The 24,656-nt window shown below is 38.7% G+C and overlaps 1 protein-coding gene across 1 annotated transcript in view; it reads left to right on the top strand.

Annotated features, from left to right (window-relative positions):
- LOC119902427 (probable G-protein coupled receptor 158) overlaps nucleotides 1–23,736 on the top strand; it is a 66,711-nt gene extending 42,975 nt beyond the window's left edge. Inside the window, exons 8-13 of the mRNA XM_038718598.1 lie at nucleotides 7,564–7,702; nucleotides 14,310–14,415; nucleotides 16,822–16,968; nucleotides 18,695–18,938; nucleotides 19,419–19,975; nucleotides 20,972–23,736. Of these exons, the coding sequence (XP_038574526.1) occupies nucleotides 7,564–7,702; nucleotides 14,310–14,415; nucleotides 16,822–16,968; nucleotides 18,695–18,938; nucleotides 19,419–19,975; nucleotides 20,972–21,931 (2,153 nt within the window). The 3' untranslated portion in view covers nucleotides 21,932–23,736. The remainder of the gene's footprint in view (nucleotides 1–7,563; nucleotides 7,703–14,309; nucleotides 14,416–16,821; nucleotides 16,969–18,694; nucleotides 18,939–19,418; nucleotides 19,976–20,971) is intronic.
- The last annotated feature ends 920 nt before the right edge of the window (nucleotides 23,737–24,656 follow it).

Genomic DNA, 24,656 nt, shown 5'->3' with positions numbered 1-24,656 from the left:
AGTAACCCCTGCAAATGTTTTTCGAGAAAAGAAAACACATTTGTCAGACCACAGAAACAATGTGTTTTTACCAGAAACCTCCATGGGGCAGGCTGAAAGGAAATGTTTCATTGCCCTCTCTTGTGCTTTCAAGTCCCTTATTTATGGGCGATGTTACAGTATAGTGTTGCAACAACGTTAGAGGTTAAACCACTGAAGGACAGCAAAAACAAGATTTTCATTAAAGGTACAATGTTACAGAAGCTCTAAGTGGCCATCCATTCAAAAATATTTGAATGGATGGCCACTTAGGGCTTCCATAAAATGTGTGAGAATTGAGAGAACTGTCAAGCTGTCAAATTCATACTCCAAAACAAATAAGGGGCAGCATATCACATATCTACGGAAGCCCTAAGCGGCCATCCATTCAAATATTTTTTTACTCTGTTTTCCCGTAATAACGGGATAAGTATCTCTTGATCTTGAGATAACAGACCACTGCTGAATACAGGGGTCGGCTGGTGTATTTCTTTAGGATATTTTACAGTGTGACTGGTTAGCTCAGTTGATAGAGCACAGGACTCAATGCAGGGCTCTACGCTAACCTTTTTCCCAAGGAGCACATGTGCTTCTAAATGAAAAAATTTAGGAGCACACAAAGAAATTTAAGAGCACAGCGAAAAATATAACAGATTTTAACAAACTATTTATTATACACTTATTTATACTACATGTGCTCCTTCTCCTTGTGTTCAACTATGGTATGAAACCATTGGAGGACTATGGAAGTGAAGACCCTTGTATCTGTACACCTCGGCATCGGCCTTAATATTTTGTTAAAGCTTTTTAAAATATTGAAACAGATGTTTTGAAAAGTTGACACATTGAAAAATAGCTTTTAAAATACTGATCACTGATAATGTGTTTGTTACACATGGTAGCTCCGCTTTAATCTTGAGAAGCTGCAGAGCTGCAGTCTCTATTCATTCAACTTACACTGTAAATTTCCAGCAAAACTGAGACTTTTTGAAGACCCTTTTCTCGCACTCTCTCTTGCCTGCCATTCACCGGTTTTGGTGCATGCCAAACTCTAAAAGAAGAAAATATTCTTTTTGTGGTTCATCAACGGTGAGAATTATCCGAAAGTCCCGCGAGGTGCGGACAACACGGCACAACACGGGCGAAGCTGGGGCACCATCTTTACAGCAAGCGTTCTTCTTCCGCCACCACACACACGCTACGCCTACACATGCGCACTGACGACCCAGGGTTAGGTTTACAATTTTGGATTTATTTACGCACTTTAAAAACATTTATTGAAAGTTTTATCCTTTTTACAAGTTTATTTACAGCATTAAATGTTGAAATGTTTATTGTTAATAGGCAGTATATTAACTTATTGGGAGAAAACTGGTAGTTCGTATGTAAAATCAGATGTTGAGCACCCCCATATCGCCAAAATGGCATGATCCTTGTTTCGCTGCGAAGCTTCGACTGTGAGATTGAATCAGTTGAAGCATCAAATCTTCGACTATTCGGGTTCAGCCCTAGTAATATTATAACATTAGATAAAAAGTTCTATTTTAATCTAATAGTTTACTGTTGGTATTTTAATATATAAATTATTTAATTTTGATATATGTAGGCTATTGTCATTTTATGTAATAGTAGACTACATAAAATACTACATAAAATATAATAATTCCAGTTGGACAAAACAGCAGTCTGATGTTTTCTTGTGCAAAAAAAATGGCCTACTTAATTTGTTAATGCTACTATATCATCAATAATCAGAACCATTCATGCAGGAGGAGTTCAACATTTGAAAGTTTACTGTAGCACGTGAAACTTTTTTAATGTCCCGCCCCATCCAGGCTGTAATTGGTCAGTTGACGAAAAGTGAAATTAACGAGCACATCGATTTTATGAGGCTTTAAGCCAGCCAAACCCACAACTTCTTTATCTTCTCCCTACTGTCTTCTGTCTCACCGCTCCAGCTGCTGACATGTCAGTCTTTGTTTTTGTAACGAGCTGTTGCTGAAGCGGCCAACGAGCGACCCGCACACCGGGAACTCTCTCGGTGCTCTGGTGACTAGCTGGCTTTTTTCCTACCAGAGTTTCAACAACTCTTATTTGACTGACACCAGTTTAGCGTCGCGTCCTACCTGCTACTCGGGGCGGGGTGTTTTCAACGATTATCAGAGCAGCGCAGCAGGGAGCGGGATTATTGTAGGTTGTAGTCACGGTAGTTACTCGCACATTGTGCTCGTAAATAATTTTTCCAGTTCGCACATATCGATTTATAGGGGCATATGTGAGAAAAATGGTCGCACTGTAGAGCCCTGCAATGTAATCCAAGGATTGCGTGTTTGACTCCTGCTCTCAACTACTTATTTTTCCTTGTTTTGTGTGTTTTTTATTGTCCTCTTCAACAAAGTTGTTATGAAGCGATTCAGGGGAATCCAATCACACATTTCCTGACAGCTATTTCAAAGGTCCCGAAATAGACGTCAGGAAATGTATAACATTAAATGGATTCCCCTGAATGAGAAGCACAGGAATTTCCTCTGCCAGAGAATGATGGGGCCGGTCTCTTAATAAGAACTTTGTTGAAGAGGATAATGAAAAAGATACAAAAGAAAAAAAGGTTTGTCTTCCATGAGGATTGAACCCATAACTCCACTGATGCAGATAGTGAAATTACCATTAAACCACTGTGTTAAACTACAGTTTTTTTTATCTCGGATTCAAGAGAAAACAACAGTTGTTATCTCGAGATCAGAAGATAATTGTCCCGTTATCACTGGAAAACAGAGTAAAGAAATATTTGAATGGAAGGCCGCTTAGGGCTTCCATACATATCAGGTCATATTGTTGCTAACTGCTGTTAGCTAGTTAGCTGTGTAGCTAACATAACAGTTCTAGCTAAATGAGTCTGGACTGGGCAGAACCGAAGCCGGGCGAGTTTGCAATGAAACCAGGCTCAGCGGCCTCCCAGTGGACCGAACACAGCTCTTAAGGCCAGTTTGAAGATAGGGACTATAGTAACAAAGTGATTTTCAGCGGCTCTGACCAGGACTCTGACTCCAAGGATGACAGAGACATTGCTGCTTCAGGCAGAGACAGGAGAATCATCATCATGTGGGAGAGGAGCGAGAGGGACGCATCAGAGAGGCAAAAGAGTGCAGAGCCAGAATATTTTCAGACCTAACTGATTTAAGGTTTTTTTTGACTGGACTTTTACTGGAACTGGTGGCATTTCTAAAAACATTGTAAGAAATAATGTCAGTATGCTGCCTCAACTGTGTCCTAAGGCTCCACTGCCAGTGTGGTCAAAAGGCAAACAGCCTGCAGTTCAGAAACTGACACACACATAAGGAAAAAAGATACTCTCCGACCTCACAGAATTGAGTTTTCAATAGTGCACGACATCCGACTCACCTATAGTTGACAGTGCAGTCCTCTCCTATGCTTTATAGAACCTGATATTCCCGACAGCAAATGAATGACAAACAAATAGAAGGGACTGTTTGAAGTTGCTAAACTGCAAATTTCCAGTGAGTCGTCTGCACAATGCAGCCATTGTTGTTCAAGTGACAAACATAAATAGGTAAGGGCTTCAGAATCTCAGTCCTGTATAAATGTGATGAAATCCTCTGATTTGGTGGGTTTTTTGTTGGAGCTAAATAGAGTTACCTCTTTAACCAAGGCATAAAATGCTCCAAAACTAACTTATTAGTCTGTTTATTCAGTGCCCTGCCCTCGAAGCAGTATTTTGAAAAACGTCAGCTCTTAAATGCCTGATGCCTTTGATGGATGCAGTTGTGAATTTTGAGGGTGTTTGATTTTCCTTTTACTGACAGTTTAATGAATTAAGTTAACAATGGGCTGCTCTTAAAGGAGTCCTACCTACTGCATTTCCAGACCTGTAGTTCTGTGACTCCTGTATGGTAGCTTTGCATGATTCAAAGTTAGAAAAAATAAGCCCACTGTCTTCTGATTGGCCAAGACCCTAGGAGGACAGGTGTCTGGAGCAAATGATCACTCAAGCCGATTTTTTTTTTCATATGTGAGTAGAAAAAATCTGGAGCATCTGGGACAGGGGAAATCTGAGGCTTTGGCTAACAGAGATTTTTATTTTTTTTTACCTTACTATTTGAAGTTTTGGCCTTGTTTAACATGAATATCTGACATTGTAACATTATGGATATGAGATAAAATATGTACAAGCATAATAGGTCTCCTTTAAACAAGATGGAGTACCTCTTGCTTACAGTGTCTTGGGCTGCCACCAGCATGAAAGCAGAACACCTCTAGAGGGCAGGAGGTTCTTCCAAGTCCCTTATTTATATTTTTAGCCCTTCGCCACAAGCATGTCTCCAAGGACTTTCCAAAGGATAAGCCTATCTAGTTTTAACTAGACAATAATCTATCTAACTACTGTATAATGTATTATGGAGCATTATAAAACAAAGGAAAGCAAACTTAACTACAACAGCAGAGTATTCACCCCAATCTATAGGCTTTATTATCTAAACTCAACCTGTTTCCTACCTAACCAAGCCACATATAAAATGTCAAGGCTCTTTTTTTAGAGTGAGTAAAGTTACCTCTTTTTACCTGTAGTAGGAGCCCCTCATGGACTGTACAAACATTTAAAAAAAAACAGGGTTGTTACTACTACTTGTTAATACTTTTAAAAAACAAAAAAATCTTGCAACAAAAGCATGAAATAAAATATTGAGAAAATAACCATCCCCATTTTCTAACCCCATCTCCAAGACTAGTCCCTAAGACTAGTCCCTGAAATGGTTGTCAAGCACAAAGAGTGAACTGTGAATAGGTGAGAAGTTGCAGGTACTATCCCTCAAGTATCCTGTAAGAACCCAGATGGCCTTGTGTGTGCATTATAGTAGCTTTCTAATGACCTATTCTTGAAGCAGGAGGCAGTGATGGGCACCTCACTGAAGCCAGTCTGACAGCAGGGGAGACTAATCCTGTTTGGAAAGAGGAAAAGGATGGATCCCTGAGAGGAGCTTGGTCTGCCTCTGAAAACTGATAGACAGGCAGACACAGAGAGAGAAAGAGAGAGAGAGAAGTGGCAGGGAAAAAGAGGAGTGAAGCCTGTGAAGTATGAAGCTTGTAGGGATGTGGGCAACGATGCAGAGAGTTTTCCGCCAGCTGGGGAGGGGGAGAACTTAAAACGAAGAGAAGAAGAAGAAGAAGAAGAGGGAGCTGCTGATGGGAGGACAGCTAAGGACACTCTGGAGACAGGACAGAGGAACGCAGCATCTTCAGAGGAACAAACACAGCACTTTAAATGGATTGAATACATAGAGCACAACAATCCTTCCGTTTTTGTTTTTGAATCTGTATGTGTGTGTGTGTGTGTGTGTGTGCATGTTCAAAACAAGATAGGAAAAGAGGGATCCCCGCTGTTCGATCTGACAGCTAGTGAAAACACACCGGTGTGCTGAGGCTACGCTGAAGGACAGGAAGCACCCTGCTGTGGAGGATTTTAACAATGCAAGCCGCGGTTCAAATCATGCTTGTGAAAATGAATCTGGTTGCTTTTTGGTGTTTTCACGTGTTTTGTCCTAATACTGACAAGGGAACACATGTTTGTCTAAAAATGAACAAGTCATCCTATTTTGTCTTTAAATGCAGAGCAAAACAGAGCTGATGCAAAACGCTATTGATAATGTCAACAATAAAGATTTAATTTGAATCCGCAATTAATACGCATTAGTTGGAATTGTTATCCTTTCCCTCTTGTAAGCAGCTCTCACTGCATCCTGATTCAACAGCTAAATACCATGTAATTACTTATGATTTATGGACTAGGCCTATTCATGAATATTAATGGACTATAATCACTGTAAAGACTTTATGGACTTATGTGCCAACACAGTCCTGTTTCTTTGCTGCTGCCTGCAATCAAAACAATGTCTGCAAAGCTTGTATCAAAAGAAAAGCTCTTGGTGATGCTCATTTGGAATTTTCATATGCAGCACATTATAACGGAAATTTTTTATTTTATTTGAAAACATATTGTTTTTTCCCTTCGCAGTAAAATAAGCATAATCCTTTCTTTTCTACACCAGAGAGCAGCAAATACAAGATATTTTAGTTTGCTTCAAGACATGATTTCATACCTCCATAATGCAGCAACCCTAAAGGAATCCTCTTCATCATATTCCAAATAAGTAAAATCGATTTTTGCAACTGGTATTATTTAAAATTTCATTACACCAGCAATTTAAGTGATAATGAGCTATCTGTGCACATACACTGTACAGTATATTCTGAAATATGTTGATAACCCTGAAGATAGCTAGCTTTATGAATAAATCTTCCCTGTGAATTGCATTGCTGTGTGACCTTGGTGAGATAGCAGGAATGTGTCAACACACTATTGAGGAAGCAGCTGCCTCATTTGAGGGAAGAACTGCAAACACAGGGATTCTTGCTAAATTAGGAACTGCTAAATTTGAAACCACTATTGCCATCAACAACAGCGTCAAGTGTCAAAGCAGGGTTGAGGATTCAGTTCTTTATGCCTGCTTTTTTAAACTGTGTGGTGAACGACAACATTGCTGTGTGTTATCACAGTGACTATGCATTTGCATTTTGCAGGTTTTCCAGTCAGAGCAACAGTGCTGCTTTCATTTAATTGCAAAGAATGATTGAATCAGTACTCAAAGGAATTGTTTGACATTCTAAGACATATATTTTGGGTTAGATGCGTAGATTGATACCACTGTCAAATCTGTGAGTAAGTACGGAGCTGGAGCTGGGAGGTGGTTAACCTAGCTTAGCATAAAGACTGGAAACAGGGGGAAACAGCTAGCCTGGCTCTGTCCAAAGGTTAAAATAACAATTTGGAAACCAGCTATTTGTCCCTATTTCCAGAAAAACCACCCAAAATAACATACCCAAAATGAATCAGTAAAAACTCCACAACTATTAGGCCTAGATGCATAGGTCTCCTTTGATAGGTCAGAAGCTAAGGAACATGAATCAATCAAATGAACCTATTTATTTTTCTATTAAAGAATAAATGGAGATGCAATAAAGGAAAATATGGTATTTTCATCCTCGCCTGGTATAAAATCTATATTTTAATAGCAATATCACCATCAAAACCATCATCCAACACTTTATAATGCAACAAAATATCTTCTAATATACCTGGAATACAACTGTAACTGTAAATTTGATGAAAAGAAACTAATATACAACAGTTATTACACACTTTTTCAAAAATATGCCAGAAGAATGTCCATGTTTTGGCCATATTTACTGTTATATATATGTTCACTATACATCGTCAGAGTCTTTTTGTCAGTCTAGTTGCCAGGTGTGGTATCTTGTGGTGCTTGTACAGAGACAAAAAAGTATAGATTGAGTTTGGTACTTTGTTCTTCTAAAAGAGACAAAAGTTTTTACTGAGTAAAGGTCTTACTCAAAGACATTAAACCTAATTAACCTAATTAAAACTCATGAAATAAAAGACAGTAAAGACTGAGAAGAAATGGAGTCTTCTAACCGCTTCATTTGTTATTTGTTTCTTATGTTTTCCAGCGGAGTTCCTGTTCCTGCTATGGGGCGTGCACCTCTGCTATGCTGTCCGCACCATACCTTCAGCTTTTCACGAGCCACGTTACATGGCAGTCGCCATCTACAATGAGCTCCTTTTATCAGCCATCTTCCACATCATCAGGTTGGTAAGGAAAAGGGGAGAAACAGATGATTGGTTATAAGTGAATGGCAAAATTTTGTCCTCTGATTTGCTGACTGAGAGAGAAAAACAGACAAAGGGAAGATGTAGAGGTGGGCGTAGCATAAAAGAGACATGAAACAGAGCTAAGACTGTAGAACAATGAAGTGCGTTTCTTTATCAACATCTCTGTGACAGTAATTAGGAAATTGTGAACAATGGCAAGGGGCTTAATAGACTTCCCCTTCTTGCACCAAAAGCTGTTGTTTAATCATAATCATAGAGATATTTGACTGTTAGAGCTGGCATTACAAGTGCTGAACATGTTAGATGAAAGGCAGAGAGTTCACCCACCCCCTTCATCAGGGAAATGAACAGTGTCAGCAGAGCGCCTGGGTAAGCCAATTGAAAGGAGGTGAATAAAAACTGTCTTCCACAGGCAGAAACACAGCATAGAACTACTGTGCCAGAGCCCGAAATAAACTCTCTGTGCCCTGTAACTGTCTGGCGGTCTTTATGTCACTCATTCACAAAAGTACAAATACCTCAAATAAGCTAAATGTTACCCAAATTTTGAGGTGATAATGGCTGGATTCAACATGGACTATACTTCTTTGAAGGAATACATTACCATAGTACTTAAAGTCTTAAAGCTGTACCAATCGAATTTTATATAATCCATTATTAACAATGAATTGAATAATTATGTGTAATGTGAAAAGAAGAAAAGATCGCTCATAGTTGAACTCACAGAGATGTAAACTGAATAGCTCTATGGAGCTTTATAGCCTCTTTTACTTCATTGTTTTGGTTGGACACCTGTTTTCATTAACTCACTTATAAACACACATCTGCCCAGTACCAAACAGTAGACAAAGTTAGCAACTAGCTGGTGAACATAGAGCAGTTAGCAGCTAAAGAGCCAGATAATTTGCTCAGGTGTTGGTGGAGACCAAACAAGACCTAAAAGTTGAGTTATATTGACTTACACTCATCATTTGGTCAGGAACATGAATCCAAATTAATGCTAATGGATGCTGGATGTGTAACTAGGCATCTGTTTGCAATCATGTTACCCATAGCAACTTTAAAAGGTATTAATATATCAAGTTGCATTTTAAGCTTGTTTAGCTGGCCCCCAATTGGCCAAAAATTATTAGAATCTCTTTTAAATTGTCAGTGTTTTTTTATTCTCCCTGTCTTGTTTCTTACACAACACCATTTTACAAGCCTAGTCTTTCTCAAGATTAAGCTAAATGTCGCAACATTTTCTGGTTTGGATGCACTCATTTTATTACACGTTTGAAGACAACCTACTGTATGTCGAATGTTTCGCAAAACAGACTGGAGGCTGATATGATGAATGTGATTTTCCTACATTCAGGCAGCTACTTAATGTTTGTCTTGCATGACAATCAGCTTGCAGAGACTTGAAATTTGATTGAGATGACACCTTACAATACATGTAAATCTTTAAATGTTGTTGAGTAGTAACACAGTTGACGGCAGAACAGAAAAAACAGATCTGTTTAAAGAATGGTGTAAGTAGTAATACCCACATTTTTTATTACACTCCTAAAGCAAAGAATGCTTTGTCAATCCTATTGCAGAGGGAATAAAAGCGGTCAGGTGGTTTATGTAGTACGCCTGCAGAAGCCTGGGGCAAAAGAAATCCATTTGTCACACTTTCTCAGATAAAGCTGTTGGTGATTGAATATTCTTTCATTTAGGCAGCAGTCTATTGTGCTCAGCTGGACAAAAAGGAAAAGATCACATTTCTTTTAATCTGTTGAGAAACTGAAAAGTCCAATGGGTACACCTTCATCAGTGGTGTGAAACTGTAATAAATCAAACTGTTCTCGCTTGCTGGGGAATAAACATTAGTAGTTTTTGGTGAGCTGACAGAGTCAGTCTGCTGCTGTGGCCCAGAGATAAGGCTGTACTTGCGTGGGATGTGCTGTGTGTGTGTGTGTCTGTATGCATGTGTGTGTGGTGGAGGGTTGATGAAAAAACATGTACCTAAACAGGCTAAGCTTTTGGATATCTAGATTAGAATTATGGATGTGAATGTTATTTTTGGTAGTGATGAAAAAGGAAGAACAACCTCTTAGCCACCTTTGTGGACCTCTGACAACTCAGTACTTTAGGAATGTTTCTCTCACTCATTCTCTTTCTCTCCAGCTCATTCACTTACTCACACGCACACACAAAGAGGAACCTTTTCACAGACTGACTTTGTACAAATACACAATACTCAACTTGATCCTGGCTTATAATGATTTATTGTGTCTGGCTTTGATTGGTTGTAAGAAAATTGGTGCCAAATTGCAGCCACTTGTTAGAGCCCATTAAGGCTTTTGTGTGCTTTTCACATTCTTCAGTGATAATTGGAGTGATTACTGATACTGGTGTTCATAAATACAATACAACTTAGCATTTAAAACAGCGATAATAATGGGAATGATGACACGATTGTTTAAAATAAGCCACAAGCTACCAAAATTGCTGCTGTCAGCTTTGACATAGATTCTGCACGTATCTGGATTGAGTCAGTGGTGACAGAAATGGGACACAATTCCTCAGTGCAGAATTACTTGATTTGGTGGGTTTGCCGATGGTGGCAGAAAACAATGTCTCTACTCTGCTCTATAAACTTTATATGGATCAACAATGTAGCAAATTGCTATACAGTGTAAAAATAAAGAAAACAGCAACAGATGTTAAAAAAAAAAATAAAACTACATACAGGTGCATCTCAGAAAATTAGAATATCGTGAAAAAGTTCATTTATTTCAGTAATTCAACTTAAAAGGTGAAACTAATATATTATATAGACTCATTTCATGCAAAGTGAGATATTTCAAGCCTTTATTTGATATAATTTTGATGATTATTGCGTACAGCTTATGAAAACCCCAAATTCAAAATCTCTTCACGATATTCAAATTTTCTGAGATGCACCTGTACTGCCAAATTCTCTGAAACGCCTTTGGAAACGGCTTATGGTAGACAAATGGACATTCAATTCACAAGCAACACACTCCCTCCAAACTTTCGACATCTGTGGCATTGTGCTGTATGATGGAACTGCACATTTTCGAGTGGCCTAAGGCACACATGTGCAATACCCATACTGTTTGATTAGCATCTTGATATGCCACCTGTGAGGTAGAGGGATAATCTCGGCATAGTGCTCGCTAACATAACATAACATAACATTTTGACAGATTTGTGAACAATATTTGAGCGAAGTAAGCCTTTTGTGTACATTGAGAAAGTCTTGGATCTTTCAGTTCAGCTCATGATGAATGGGGGCAAAAACAAGTGTTGCATTTATAATTTTGTTCAGCATAGTTTGGTGACGTGCATCCTTTTTACAGTCTATGGGTGCGTCTGGCATTCACATTAACTTTATTTTAACTTTATTTAACTAATATTATTTTGGATGCTAATTTTGGCTACTGAAAAACAGGCTTTGAACTAAATGTACTTACTGCAAAAAACTGCCAAATCCTTAGAGTGTCTTTTAGTACAACCTTAACGATACATTTTTAGGCGACCAAAATGTTACAATTAACTTTCATGAACAAATGATCAAAGTTCTTAGACAGCACTCAAAAACAAGTTTATGGCACATTAAATGAACACAGCACAGTGTATAGACAGCTTAAGTGTCCCCCTTTGTGGTGGACCACCATGGGACCTTATTTCAGAAAATAAGTGTGTGTGACGTATCGATCATGCACTAATGTTAAGGTTAGATAGCTGACATTACGCTTTTTTAACACACACCAAAAGCTGGTTCCACATACTAATATGTTCACCTCTTTTAATACTTTTAATAAATGTGTCATGGTGACGGCCATGTTGGTGATGTATATTGTGCGAGACAGCAGATGTAGTTCATTGAGTGGTTTCACACAAACCTAAATGTTACATTACTGTTAAAATAAAATATGTGTAAACCAGGGCACAATTCAAATGCTATAAAAAACTGTTTCTCGCCATTGTCTACCATACATATTTTCTCCAAAATAAGATCCTTTGAGGCGGAAGCAGAAGGGACAGAGTAATCAATCACTATGTAGCCAAGCCTTAAAACCACACAAGCCCAGACCTGCCCGGTATCGGGTGGGACAATCGACAAAATGTAAATGGGAAATCATGGATAATCAGATTATTTTTCACCCTATGCCACACACCTCCGTGAAGCTAGGAGGCTCAGCTATCATCTCAAACATTTTTATCCACACCAAACACACATCAAACACCAAGCATCTAAATAAATTTATATAACAAAATAAATTGCTCTGTAATCACTGTACATGGCTGCACAAGTTGCCTTCCACATATCTCTACTCTCATAATACACTGCAGTCTAAAGAACGCTGAGCTTCAGCTCTGTTCACTCGTTTCACTCATATTACAAAACCCACAGAGTTATTAGCCGACTAATAATAACAACAAACGCAGCAATATACATTTACAGTTACATCCGCTGACTTACTTTTGTTGTTTTCGTTGTATTCAGTCCAAAACAGCTGTTACTCTGTGTCAATAGAGACCTACCTCGCGGGCCACCATCTTGGTGAGGTCAGTGAGCTCTTTAGGTTTCCTTTCTCTCATCAAATTGAAGGAGAGAAGAAGAGTTGCTTTGGGGGAGACTGTCTTTATCAGCCTCTACTGGCCGTCCCGTAGGAGCTATAGACATTCAATATAACAATCGATTAATCTGCTCAAGACAAAGAGAAAGAGCCCTGTAGGATGTTCTGTTCTCAACTTATGCGCCTGTTAAGCACAGGAGTACTTTTGGTTACAGGAATATTGATCAATATTCACTGTTTTTATCAATATTTCAATGTTTTGATTATGGTTATGTTATTTGGAACGTGGTTGTAGGGACAGAAATAGTGTTTTGAAGAAAACTCCCAATAGAAGTGAACATATAAACAGTAAATATGGCCAAAACAGTGACATTTGCCTGGCATATTTTTGAAAAATTGTGTAATAACAGTTGTATATTAGTTTCTTTTCATCAAATTTACAGTTACAGTTGTATTCCAGGTGTATTAGAAGATATTTAGTTGCATTATAATGAGTTGGATGATGGTTTTGATGGTGATATAGCTATTAAAATTTAGATTTCATACCAGGCGAGGATGAAAATATATTTTCCTTTATTGCATCTCCATTTATTCTTTAATAGAAAAATAAACAAGTTAATTTCGATCCATATTCCTTAGCTACTGACCTATCAAAAGAGAATTTACTCAAGATCGTGAAAACTGTGGCATGTCTTGTGACAATAAGTATAAGCATCAGCATCATACCAATTTGTAACACAATTTGTATTATCAAATCTATTTTTTCACATTAGCTCAGCTTCATATTTTTTCACCGTACCCTCTAGTAACTGCCGAAGTACCCCTTGGGGTACAAGTACTAGTTGGGATCACTGATGGGAGCATAATTTACAAAATGAACATCATGCTGTATTGAAGAAGACTTGAAACTGGTGATTTAGACCATAAACTCGTTAGGAAAGTGTTTACTGATAATTTACATTTATTCATTTAGCTGACGCTTTTACCCAAAGCGACTTACACCTGCTATACATGTCAGAGGTTGCACACCTCTGGAGCAACGAGGGGTTAAGTGTCTTGCTCAGGGACACAATGGTGGGTAGGTCACAGTGGGGGATTGGACCCGGGTCTCTCACACCAAATGTTGAGACCCGCTTTTAATGACCGTCAATGTACGGGAAAAACAATACAGCCTCTGTTACGCATAAAGCTAAAAAAACGTATTGTGAGCTCATTGTAACTAAGAGGCTAAATGCTAATGCCAAATATTACTTTGCACACTGAGATGGTCAAGCTAACGTTAATGAACTAAACTCTTAAGGGGTGCTCCAGGTGAATGCCATTGAGAGAGACATACAAGAAGAATTACACAGTTTAGTATTTTCTGTCAATGAGGAAGAAACAGCAGAAAATCATACAAAACAAGATTTACGATACTACAGCCATGCTAGCAGCTCAGACTGGTGCTTAAAAAGCTAAATGACGTAATTTGCTGACAATGACAATGCAAACATGCTGATATTTATCAAGTTCAGCATTTTAGTTTAGCATGTTAGCATCCTAACATTTGCTAATTTGCAACAAACGTAAAGTAAAATATCATCTGTTAGCATGGCTAAATATATAAGTCTTGTATTATCAAGTGTTTATTTTGGCAGCTACCTGTGGCTCTTTAGTATTCAGCATTCAAAATGTATCTTGCCTCAAAACAAAATAACCGCACTACCTCAAAACCAAGTTTAGGTGAACACATCTTTCATAAACTTTACAGGTGGCAATTGGTTCTAATATACAGCTACTGTTATCATTTCCCCTCAGTTTTGCTTTTATGGCTCTATACGGTTTTTGAAGTGGAGGTTGCCTCGGGGTTGTGGTACATTTTGTTCTGCTCGTCCAGAGAATCACTAAAGGCTGCTTTTAATGTCTATGTATGTGTGTCTGAGTGAATTACACAGACCCAACTAGCTGGCTTTCAACTGCACCTTTGATAAAGTGCTGTTGAATAAGCAGAATGTCCCTTTCTGCAGGTTCTCTCTGGTGCCGGGTCTGCACCCTGACTGGATGCTCATGTTGTTCTTTGCTCACACTCATCTGACCGTGACTGTGACTCTGAGCCTGCTGCTCATTCCAAAGGTAACACTTCACACCTGTAGCTCATGAACCATGTCAGTTATTAGTTTACTAGACTGTCAGTAAGTAGTTGCAAGTAAGTACATTTACATTACAGTACATTTACTTAAGAACTGTACTTGTGTTGAGCTACTTTAGAGTATATCCATTTTATGTTACAGTACTTTATACAACTACTTCTTTACATTTCTCCCAATCATTTGGCTTGTGACCCCTTACAACAGGGTCTGGGTGGGGGTCCTTGTCATGTTTGGGTTGTTTGTAGTTCCACCAAAGGAAGATTTCCTCTCTGAACTTCACACATGGTTTCATTTAAATATTTGTTTAAAGCCCAAAGAGCTAAAATGATTCAATATTTCACAAATATATTTTTATTAATAATCTTTAGACACATCAGATTTATCTTATGACCCTATGGAGGGGCCTGACATAGATAAACCAGCAGTAAAATGATACTTACACATGGATACATTAGCATTAACAACCTAATAATGTAATACATAATAATATATTAGTCACAAGAGCCATTTTTCTGTAGAACGAGGACTTTTGCTTTTGATACTTTAAGTATATACAACGTAAAAGACTTTTAAGTAATTTTACGAATGCTTGTGAGTAAGTGTTTTTACATTGTTACTTGTTTTGCAGTCTCATACCGTTTTCAGAGAAATTATTCTCTTCAAATTAAATAGTTTTAATTTAGGCGAACAAAAAAATATTCTATGCGTGATATTTGCAGGTTTGCTATCACACAAAGTGCACTGTAAGCAAGCAAATAGGGAAATGGGTAACACTGAGTGAAAGAGGTTGTTATAGTGCACTCGTGTGCATAATAGCAAACACATGAATAAGTGTATTGATAGAAACATAGATTTGAGTTTGCTGAAATTAAATTACTATTTGCATGACAATCTCTCTGCAAAATATAATTCATGTGGTTGCACAACATTTTTTTTGCTTAAAATGTGTCATTGCTTGCTTAGAATCAAGGCACAAATATAGTTCCATAGAGTTCAGGTACTTGATTGGGATTAACTAACACTTATAGCGTGCAATCAAAATCAAGTACAGTATGAATGTTATCAGTGCAGAAGTCAAACGTTCCTTTCTTAGTGGGTGTTTTTTGTTTTTGTTTTTTTGAAAATCCTGCAATTGTAATGGGAGTTACATGTAGATTTCCATAATGGCTTCTGCTGTACTGCAGCTTGTATACACAACACTCCATTAATGATCTTAAGTTCATTTGATATTAGCAATCTGGAACACACACACACATGCATATGCATGTTTGCTACCATTACCTTAAAGTCATTCAAACTGCGTTAGTGGTTATTGTAATTTAGCTAAGCACCCGCGTGGGAGTCTTTATGTGCAATCTCTCAAGTCTGATGGAAAACATTTAATTCTCCTGCTGTGTGAAAAATGCAATACACCATCGGCTCACTCTGTTCTTTCATTCTTTCTTAATTAGGCACCTCAGTAGTTCAAGTCAGTTGAGTACACTGGGATAATTAAGCACAATGGGAGGATGTTAATCTAAAACAGCGTATGTTCCTGAATCTGGAATAAATATTTGGTCTCTCTTTGTTCCCAGATTTGTTATTTAAGCAAAATTGAATAATTTGCCCATGAAAATTAATTCAAAATCAGCTTATTACAGATCCTTCTTTCTTCTCAATTTATTGTGTTATTGTAATAACGCAATCTAATCTCACCTTTTGTTTTTGCATTTAGAAATCCATGTGAGGAGGAGATTACTGCTTGCAAAAACTGAGCTTCATCAATTTGAATTTGACATACACATTTGCATAGTTGCATTGAAGAAAATAATAAAAAGCAATTGCAAGAAATATTATAACTAAACACAGTAACTTATATTTTCATGTATTAACTCAACTTTTAACTGTGATTTCAAAAACTAAAGAAACGTTGGTTTGTTGCTCCAACAGTCAAGAAATAGAGAACTACTTGAATAAAGAAAACATCACTTGACCTTTGAGTTAAAATTAATGTAGAGGTAATTATTGAATGTAACATATTAGTGGCATATTCAATAAATAATATAGAAAAATAGAGATCTCCTATAGTGTGCATTTTTCCATATTCTGTAGTTCGTATTTTTTTGGAAGAAAAGTTATTAAAATTAAACAAAGTTGATCTTGGGCATGATAGTGACTTTTTCATCACATAAAATCTATATCACTGAATATTTTGCTTCAGGAAAATCCACCTCCACCCCAATTCAATGACCCCTTAAGCCAAAACATTTATTATATCATACAATAAATCTAATCAGAGGCTTCCTATAGGCCAAAATAATATGCTAGATTTCCATTTTTACATCTTTTTCTCATCCTTCCAGGTGGCTCAGTGATGCCGTTTGTTAACCTTGCTCTCCATCTGTCTTAGTTCCTGTCCAAAGGGACTCAGGCCAGGGATGATATTGCAACAGAGGCCTATGAGGAGGAACTGGACATGGGAAGATCTGGCTCTTACCTCAACAACAGCATTACCTCGGCCTGGAGTGAGCACAGCTTGGACCCTGAGGATATACGGGTAAAGCAGCATTCAAATCTTCAGTCTGGTTAAGTCCAAAAATGTATACTTTACTCCTGCTGTTCCATTTAGATAAAACTACTGGAATGTGCCACACAGGAGACTGCTCTTTGTAAACCATTAAGAGTAGATATGGATGTATTGAATCAGCACCCACACATCCTCCCTGGTGAGAAAGGGCCGACTCCTTCTGATGTTGTAAAGGAGGAATCCACAGGAGCTGCTGCTGCAATGTTTGCTGAGAATGACAGTTTGTCATCCAGGGTCACTCCAAGGTTCCTCGCCGTCCAAGTAGGCAGCACCACAGTGTTGTCATTTTCCCTTGAGCAACCCAAGCTCAGTCTTGTCCAGGTTGCACTTGCCTTGACAACCTCTCCGAGATGACAGCCATTCAAGCAGCTATGTGTGCCTTCACCTGAGGGTCTGGTGGGGTGAATGACAAGAATAGCTGGGTGTCGTGAGCATGGCAGTGGTATGAGAAGCTATGACAGTGTGTAACAGCACCAAACAGCCTTGTGTAGATAGACAAGAGGAGAGGGTCCAGGCTGTGTGGTTCAGACACCGATCCTTTCCTTGTCACCTGGTAGGATCAACCCATTAGTAGGAAGGGAACTGGGAAGTGCAGAGCCTTCGACACCTAATCCTTTAAGTTTGGGGAAGAGGATCTGGTGGTTCATGCAGCAGACATGTCTAATAGTTTGAGGACAGAGGCAATGGAGTTTGCTCCAGCAGCATGGAGCGCTTCTGGCACCACAAAGAAGGCTGTCTTGGTTGAGTGACGTATTTTAAGGGGATATATCATGCTTTAAGAAATGTCTTATTTGTGTATCAAAGCTTAAAAGACAAAGCTTTGACTCTACAAAGCCTTAAACTCTCATTCTTCAGTGGATATAGGTGGTTCTTGATCTGTGTTGTGCAGGTTACTTTACAATTAGCAATTAGTTACAGGATAGAGTGGCTTGTCCTTGATCTTGTGTATGATATGATCCATATCATATCATATGTGATATGAAAATAATGGAAAAATAATTTCCTGGACAGCAAGCTCACATTGCCTGAACTGTCGGCCATTGTTTGCAGTCTAATACTGACTGATTGATGTATGTCATTCATTGCGCCGCCACTCAAAGCGCTTTACACTACACCCCATTCGCATACTGATTAGCAGAGGCTAAGGTGCCAACTGCTCACCAGAAACAGAAACTGACTTATTCATACACATAGTAGTGCAATTTGGAGTTAAGTATCTTGCCCAAGGACACTTTGACATGTAGACAAGGGGAGCCAGGGATCAAACCACCAACCTTCTAATAAGTGGACGACTGCCCTACCCCCTGAGCCACTGCCGCTCCTATCAAGACAATGTAACGAGTAACAAGCTCATTTAAATTTCAGTAATTGTAATTGCATTATTTAATTTGACATGGTAATTAGTTATATTTCTAGTTACTGCCAACAGTAGTTGAATTGCAGTAATGTTTTGTAACATTGTTCTTGAATCCAGTGGTTTCTGTCAATAGCAAAATTATTTTATTAATAGTAATAGTGATTTTCTATGATGGAAGATATGCTGTAAACTATTACAGAATTTAGAAACTATTATAAAGTAACTGATCAAGCTACCAGTTGCCATAACAATACAGTTTTGAGTAACTGTGTGTTTTTCATACCTGGAAATAGATCAAAGCTACCCAACATTGACCCAACAGTCTCCTTCCTTTTTTAGGATGAGTTGAAGAAGCTGTACACCCAGCTGGAAGTCTACAAACGTAAGAAGATGCTTGCCAACAACCCTCACCTTCAAAAGAAGCGAAACTCCAAGAAAGGGCTGGGCCGCTCCCTGATGAAACGGATAACAGAGATCCCAGAGAACATGCACATACACCGGCAATGCAGCCGTGAAGACGGCAGCGAACATGGCAGCAACCGCAGCACTTTGAGGAGAAACCCATTTGAGCCGAGTCACCACGGTAAGATCATGGTTCCACTTGTTCAATCTGTTCACTATGATAGAGTTTCACCTTTGAAATGCACTATATGACTATGTTTTTATATGAGTTAAGGCCTTTCGATTTTTCTTTTTTAACTGTCTTCGGGTGGGGGGGGTTTAAACTTTCTATATTTTGTTTAACTTTTTTCAAAATCTGTAAATGTTGCTTATCTGCAAACATGTAACTATTGTGACTGGTTGTGTCTGTAATTTCTTCATCTCCTCCAACAATCTGCAAAATGGAGAAACAAGTTTTGATAATGCTTAAGAAGCCAACTGTAGTTGTAGCTAGCATACATACACATTTTTCAAAGCAGACATTCTCTAAACATACCATAGTTTAGCATGCTAACACTTGCTAATTAGCACTTAACACAAAGTATAAGTATTAACAATAAGTAATATCAGTAAACCTATCCCACTTTAATGCCATTTTTATTGTTTTACTAACTAACCTCAGGCAAACCTAGGGATGACTCGTTGAAGAACAAAGTGATGGGCTTGAAGAAGTCACTCAGCTATGACCATGTTTGTGACCAGGATGAGAAAACGGGAAGCCAAACTGCCTCGACTGCAGGAGACAAAATAACTCCTGTTGGAAGTACTGGGGAAGGGTCTCTTCTGGGTTCCCTGATTGGCCGGAAACATGCTAAGAAGCAGCTGGAGCCAGCTGCAACCCCACCAAGACTGGAACCAGCAGAGTCCACTGAGTCTGTTCCTCTGTTCTGGAAATCAGCCAGCGCTCACAATCTAACGCACGAGAAGAAGCCTGTCCATCTGCGGACGTCCATCATGCAGAAGTCTCTGAGTGTGATTGCGAGTGCCAAGGAGAAGATGCCGGGGCTGGCCAACAAAACGCAAAGCGTGGAGGACGCCAGCAAGAAGGGTCAGAAGGGACAGGAGGAGATGATGCTGTCTGAGGTGGATGAGACACCTGAACATTACCCCAAGATGATCATCAGCCAGTCAGTGGAGTACTCTAAGACACCCATGAAGATGGGCATCATGAAACAACAGGTACTTTTCACATATTTATGTAATCAATTAGTTCTTACTCAAAAGCTTTTTCTTAAACTTTCAATTGCGTCTCAGTGGATTGTCTGGCCTTTAACTTTTTCTACTTGCAATAACTATAGATACATAATATTAGCATTCATTTGATTAATGTAAGTCCAATATTCACACTTCTTTTAGTTCTGTTTTGGTCTCCACTAACTAAATGCTCCACTATTCTCACCAGCTAGTTGCTAACTTTGTCTGTCATTTAATGCTAGGAAAGTAGTATACAGTCTGTTTATTAGACTGTTTTTGCTGAAAACAGCTACCTGCTGCAGGAAATAACAAGAGAAAGTACACTAAAACTTGTGGCCCATAAAACCAAAACAATGAAGTTAAAGATGCTAAAATGCTCCGTTGAACTGAGGGGAACTACAGAATTGGGTAATATACTATAACTATATATGTGGTATATATATAAAATATGTTTTTCACGACAAGTCACCCCTTTTACATACACATAGTCATTTGATCCATTGTCAATTGACATAATCAGGTTAGAGAAGGTCAGCACAAACCATTAAACACCTGAAGATATCTGCCGGTACACCCTGAAGGCAAGACCTCCCTGCAAAGGATGACTTAAGTGGTGTATGACATCTTTAGACACCCCAAAATTCAAGAACAGTGAAAGGGGTTATAATCTCTGCCCCATATCTGATTTTTTTACATGCTTCGGTCATCTCCATGACAACTGAGCAAACACTATGATTTTATGAAGGTGGTAAATGCAATGGAAAGCACTGGAAAAAGTTAGATCTTTATTCTAAAGTTTGGGCTTTGGACATTTTTCACAATTTACTGACCTTTTATAGATGACACAATGAATCAGTTAATTGATTTATACTAATATATTTGATAATTAAAAGAATCGATAGTTGTAGCCCTTAGCTCTCTAATAAATTGATTAATACAGTGACCGATTCATTGGTTTTTTTTGTTGCTTGATTTTAACAGGTAAGTGGCAGCCAGCCATCCATTTGCTCTGAGACCGGTAGAAACCTCTACGACGTGTCTGAGGTTTGTCCTTGGGAGTTGGAAGAACCTCAGACTCCTTCTGAGGCAAAGACCCAGAAACATGTTTCCATTGCTCCCGGAGAAACCACCACCGGCCGGAGAGGAAGCAGCAGCTCTGGAGTCTCCAAAGGTAGCCGGTCGCAGCAGAGGCAAAAAATAGGGCAGTCCCCTTCCAACAGACGCCGCTCCAAAGATAAAGGAGGAGAAAGGGATGAAGCCAGGGAAACACGTAAATCTCGGCCACCCAGGTCACCTCTCCCTCTTAAGCCGGACGTCTGTCCCTGGGAATTCGATGAGCAGCCTATGCTGGGAGGAGATTCAGATTCGCTCTCCCCAGACAGGATCAGGCGTAAGAAAAGCGTCACACCCACTGACGGGAAACCCAAGGGTCTCCACTCAGACCACTCCAAGTCCACAGGGAGCCTTTTGCAGCCTCCCTCCCTGATGGTAGAGATATGCCCGTGGGATTACAGCAGCCCACCTTCACCTAAAAAGGACAAGTCCTGCAACAGCCCCACCACACACAAGAAGAAACGGAAAGGCTCCTGCTCGTCAAACCACAAAGCAGAGAAGGAGAAAGGGAGGGAGAAAAGCAAAGAGAGGCGGAGCTCCTCCAGCAAGCCGCCATCGGAGAGGAGGCACGTTATCCAGTCATCGGAGTGCAGCGGGACGGTGTTTGAGCGGCGGAGGAGCTCCACCAGAGACCCAGAGGTGATAGAGATCAGGAGGGCGGAGGTTTTCTCCCGGGAGAATGAGCCCTCACACAGCAGCTTTGCTCAGACTAAAAAATCACCAGAGAAGAAGAAAGAGAGCTCTTTGAGTACTAGTTACAAACCTGCAGTCACGGCTGATGTATGTCCCTGGGACTTTCAGGACCAAGACTCTGGGGAGAGGGCATGATGACCGGTGGAATGACTGTACTTTTTTGTATTCAGACTGACAGCACAGAGGACAAAGCAAAGCAACCCAACGATAAAGATGTGACATTGAATTCGATAAGAACATTTTTCTCTGGGTGACCTAAGTGGAAAAAAGACATTGTGAGGAACATAAAATGTGTTCTGCTGTCCATTGATGCGGTCCAAACATAACTATTTGCTAAAAGGGAAATCCTAGTTGTTACATTGCAGTGAATGCAACCTTGAAGTCACTTTAAAGGATTTTTTTTGTCTGCACTTTGCTTGCACATTTGTTACATAGGTTTTATCACAATGAGTACATCAAGGTAATTAGAAAAAGAATCAAAATCATACCTGTATCTACCAGCAGATCAGACAATCATTTGTCACAAATACAGTAAATGTTTCACCTAATGAGCCCATTGAATATTGACGAATGTTTCCACTGTTATGCTGATTATGTTCTACATTACGCAGTAAGCCAGTGGAGCCTCACTGTATTAGACACTGATGATGAAAACGTGCTGGCAACATGAAAAAAGACCTAATGGGCTCTAAGGAGCAGGACCAAAGCCCCAGACACAGCTATGATGCCTTACCTTTAGGCCATATACATAATTCAAGCACAAATTTGATCTGTTTGATTAGTGACACAGGGGAGTAACAAAGGATTTTAGTACAGCTACATTTAAAAATGAGAAAAACTGTATGTTTCAGTAAAAGTACTCAAACAGTATGTATTTTTATAAAAAGCCATTGCATGTGGCAAACTATCAAGCATCCAATAACTAAATGTTTATTGGTTAACTTGTACTCAAATATGACAGTGGAACTTTTGATGTTGTTGCTTATGGTATTTGTCTCCTTATGTACCACATGATGCTTTTGAAACAATGTGCATTGCCATCAATAATGTAAACACATATTTCACACTCTATATTCTTGCCCTGGATGTCCGTTCTCAGAGGTAGCATTTCCAAAAAAAATGCGCTGAACACTTTCAAGGACCAAAACCAAGCCTGACTAGGGCGGATGATGTGAATAATGCATTTTTTCTGTCACTTACTTGCCCATTTTACATCTGCTTGAATGCACCTTCCTTCGAGTTTTTGCACATATTCAATCGCTAAAACCACGACTATGCATGAACAAAGCTTTTTTTGCCACTTTCTCAACAACAGAAAATGAGTAATTTACCATTTTAACATCATCTCCAATGACAACAGCTTTCTGTTCTGTGATCAGCCACCCACCAGTCAGTCAGGCACAAATGATAGTAAGCTCAGCTTTATTATAGCTGTGTGTGCATGACTGTAAAAATACAGGGTGTAATGATACACTAATAATCAGAAGGAATAAAAAAGCATTGCATATATTATGAAATACTTAAAGTGGACTAAGGAGCACATGGGATTTCCAAGTATAGATGTCAGATGTTGTCATGTACTGTATTTATCAAGCATTTTAGGAAAGAACTTCCTGCGTAAATGATCTGTTTTGCTCATCAAGCATTCAGAAAACAGCATCCATGATGTGTAAGGCCTGATAAATAAACATGACCCACCAATACAACTTTCACTAGGTTTTTAATATCTGATGGTTTTAGGCTGTTTGAAATGGAATGTTGTAACTTGCTCACTAAATGTATTTTATGCTTGTTATACTGTATAGTGTTGCTCCAAAAATTTACAAAATGTTGTAGCATCCACATGGGAGTATTTATATTGTACATTCATACTGTGTTGCATGTACATACAGTAAATACCCTGTTCTCAATTCTGGATTAAATCTTTCTATAAAACCCCAGTATGCTTCAGGACAGTACATTTATTTCAATAATCCATATATAGTCATCACCTGTTATGTATATCAAAATGAAACAACCAAACACCAAAACAAACCAAAAACAACTAGTTTTTAAAACCAATTGGATGTCATCAGGGTGGTGTGTCTAAGGCTGTTTAAGGTTTCCTTATACACAGTCCATTGGTCATCACCATGGACACCAAGTATACAAAACAACAATATCATCTTTAAATAACCCACTTTTTACAAAATACCATATTCACTCTCCGATGAAGAAGATAAATGACCATAAAATCAAAACATTACAACCAACAATATCTATGTTTTAATACAAAGCAACAAATTCTGCATTCTTTAAACCTTCAAACATATGCATGTGTCATCCACATTTCCAGTTCAACAAAATGAATTTGAGTTCTCTTTTAACTTCATTGTAGCAGGAATTGTGTGTTCCAGCAGTATGTACAACACTGCCACCACATGGAAAATTAGACTCCTCATGTCTGGATTAGACGGTGGTGGTCAGATTATGATCTTTCAAGCAAAACACAAGATCATCTTATTAAATGCAATGCATTGTTACAGATTTAACTACAGATTTAACACTTGTTGTTACAGTTAATAGCTCCACCTTGACCAGGTACAACATTAAAGTGGTTCTTACATGTTTATGCATCGGTAATAATAACTCATTAAGCCAAAATATATAGCAAATATAACTGATAAGTACTTGATGATACAATTTTGAATGCAGGAATTTTACTTGTAATGGAGTATTTCTACACTGTGGCATTGATACTTTTACTGAAGTTAAAGACCTGAATACTTCTCCACTAGAATTGGAAACATTGTAATGATGTAAGAACATGAAAGGATCCTGTACTTGAAAATGGGAGTAAACCATTGTGTGACTGTATTTA

Source organism: Micropterus salmoides, unplaced genomic scaffold (genome assembly GCF_014851395.1).
Source record: "Micropterus salmoides isolate LMB-PRFRI ecotype aquatic unplaced genomic scaffold, ASM1485139v1 Ms_hic_scaffold_14, whole genome shotgun sequence".
Classification (NCBI taxonomy): Eukaryota; Metazoa; Chordata; class Actinopteri; order Centrarchiformes; family Centrarchidae; genus Micropterus; species Micropterus salmoides.
This window is presented reverse-complemented; position numbering and strand designations above follow the sequence as displayed.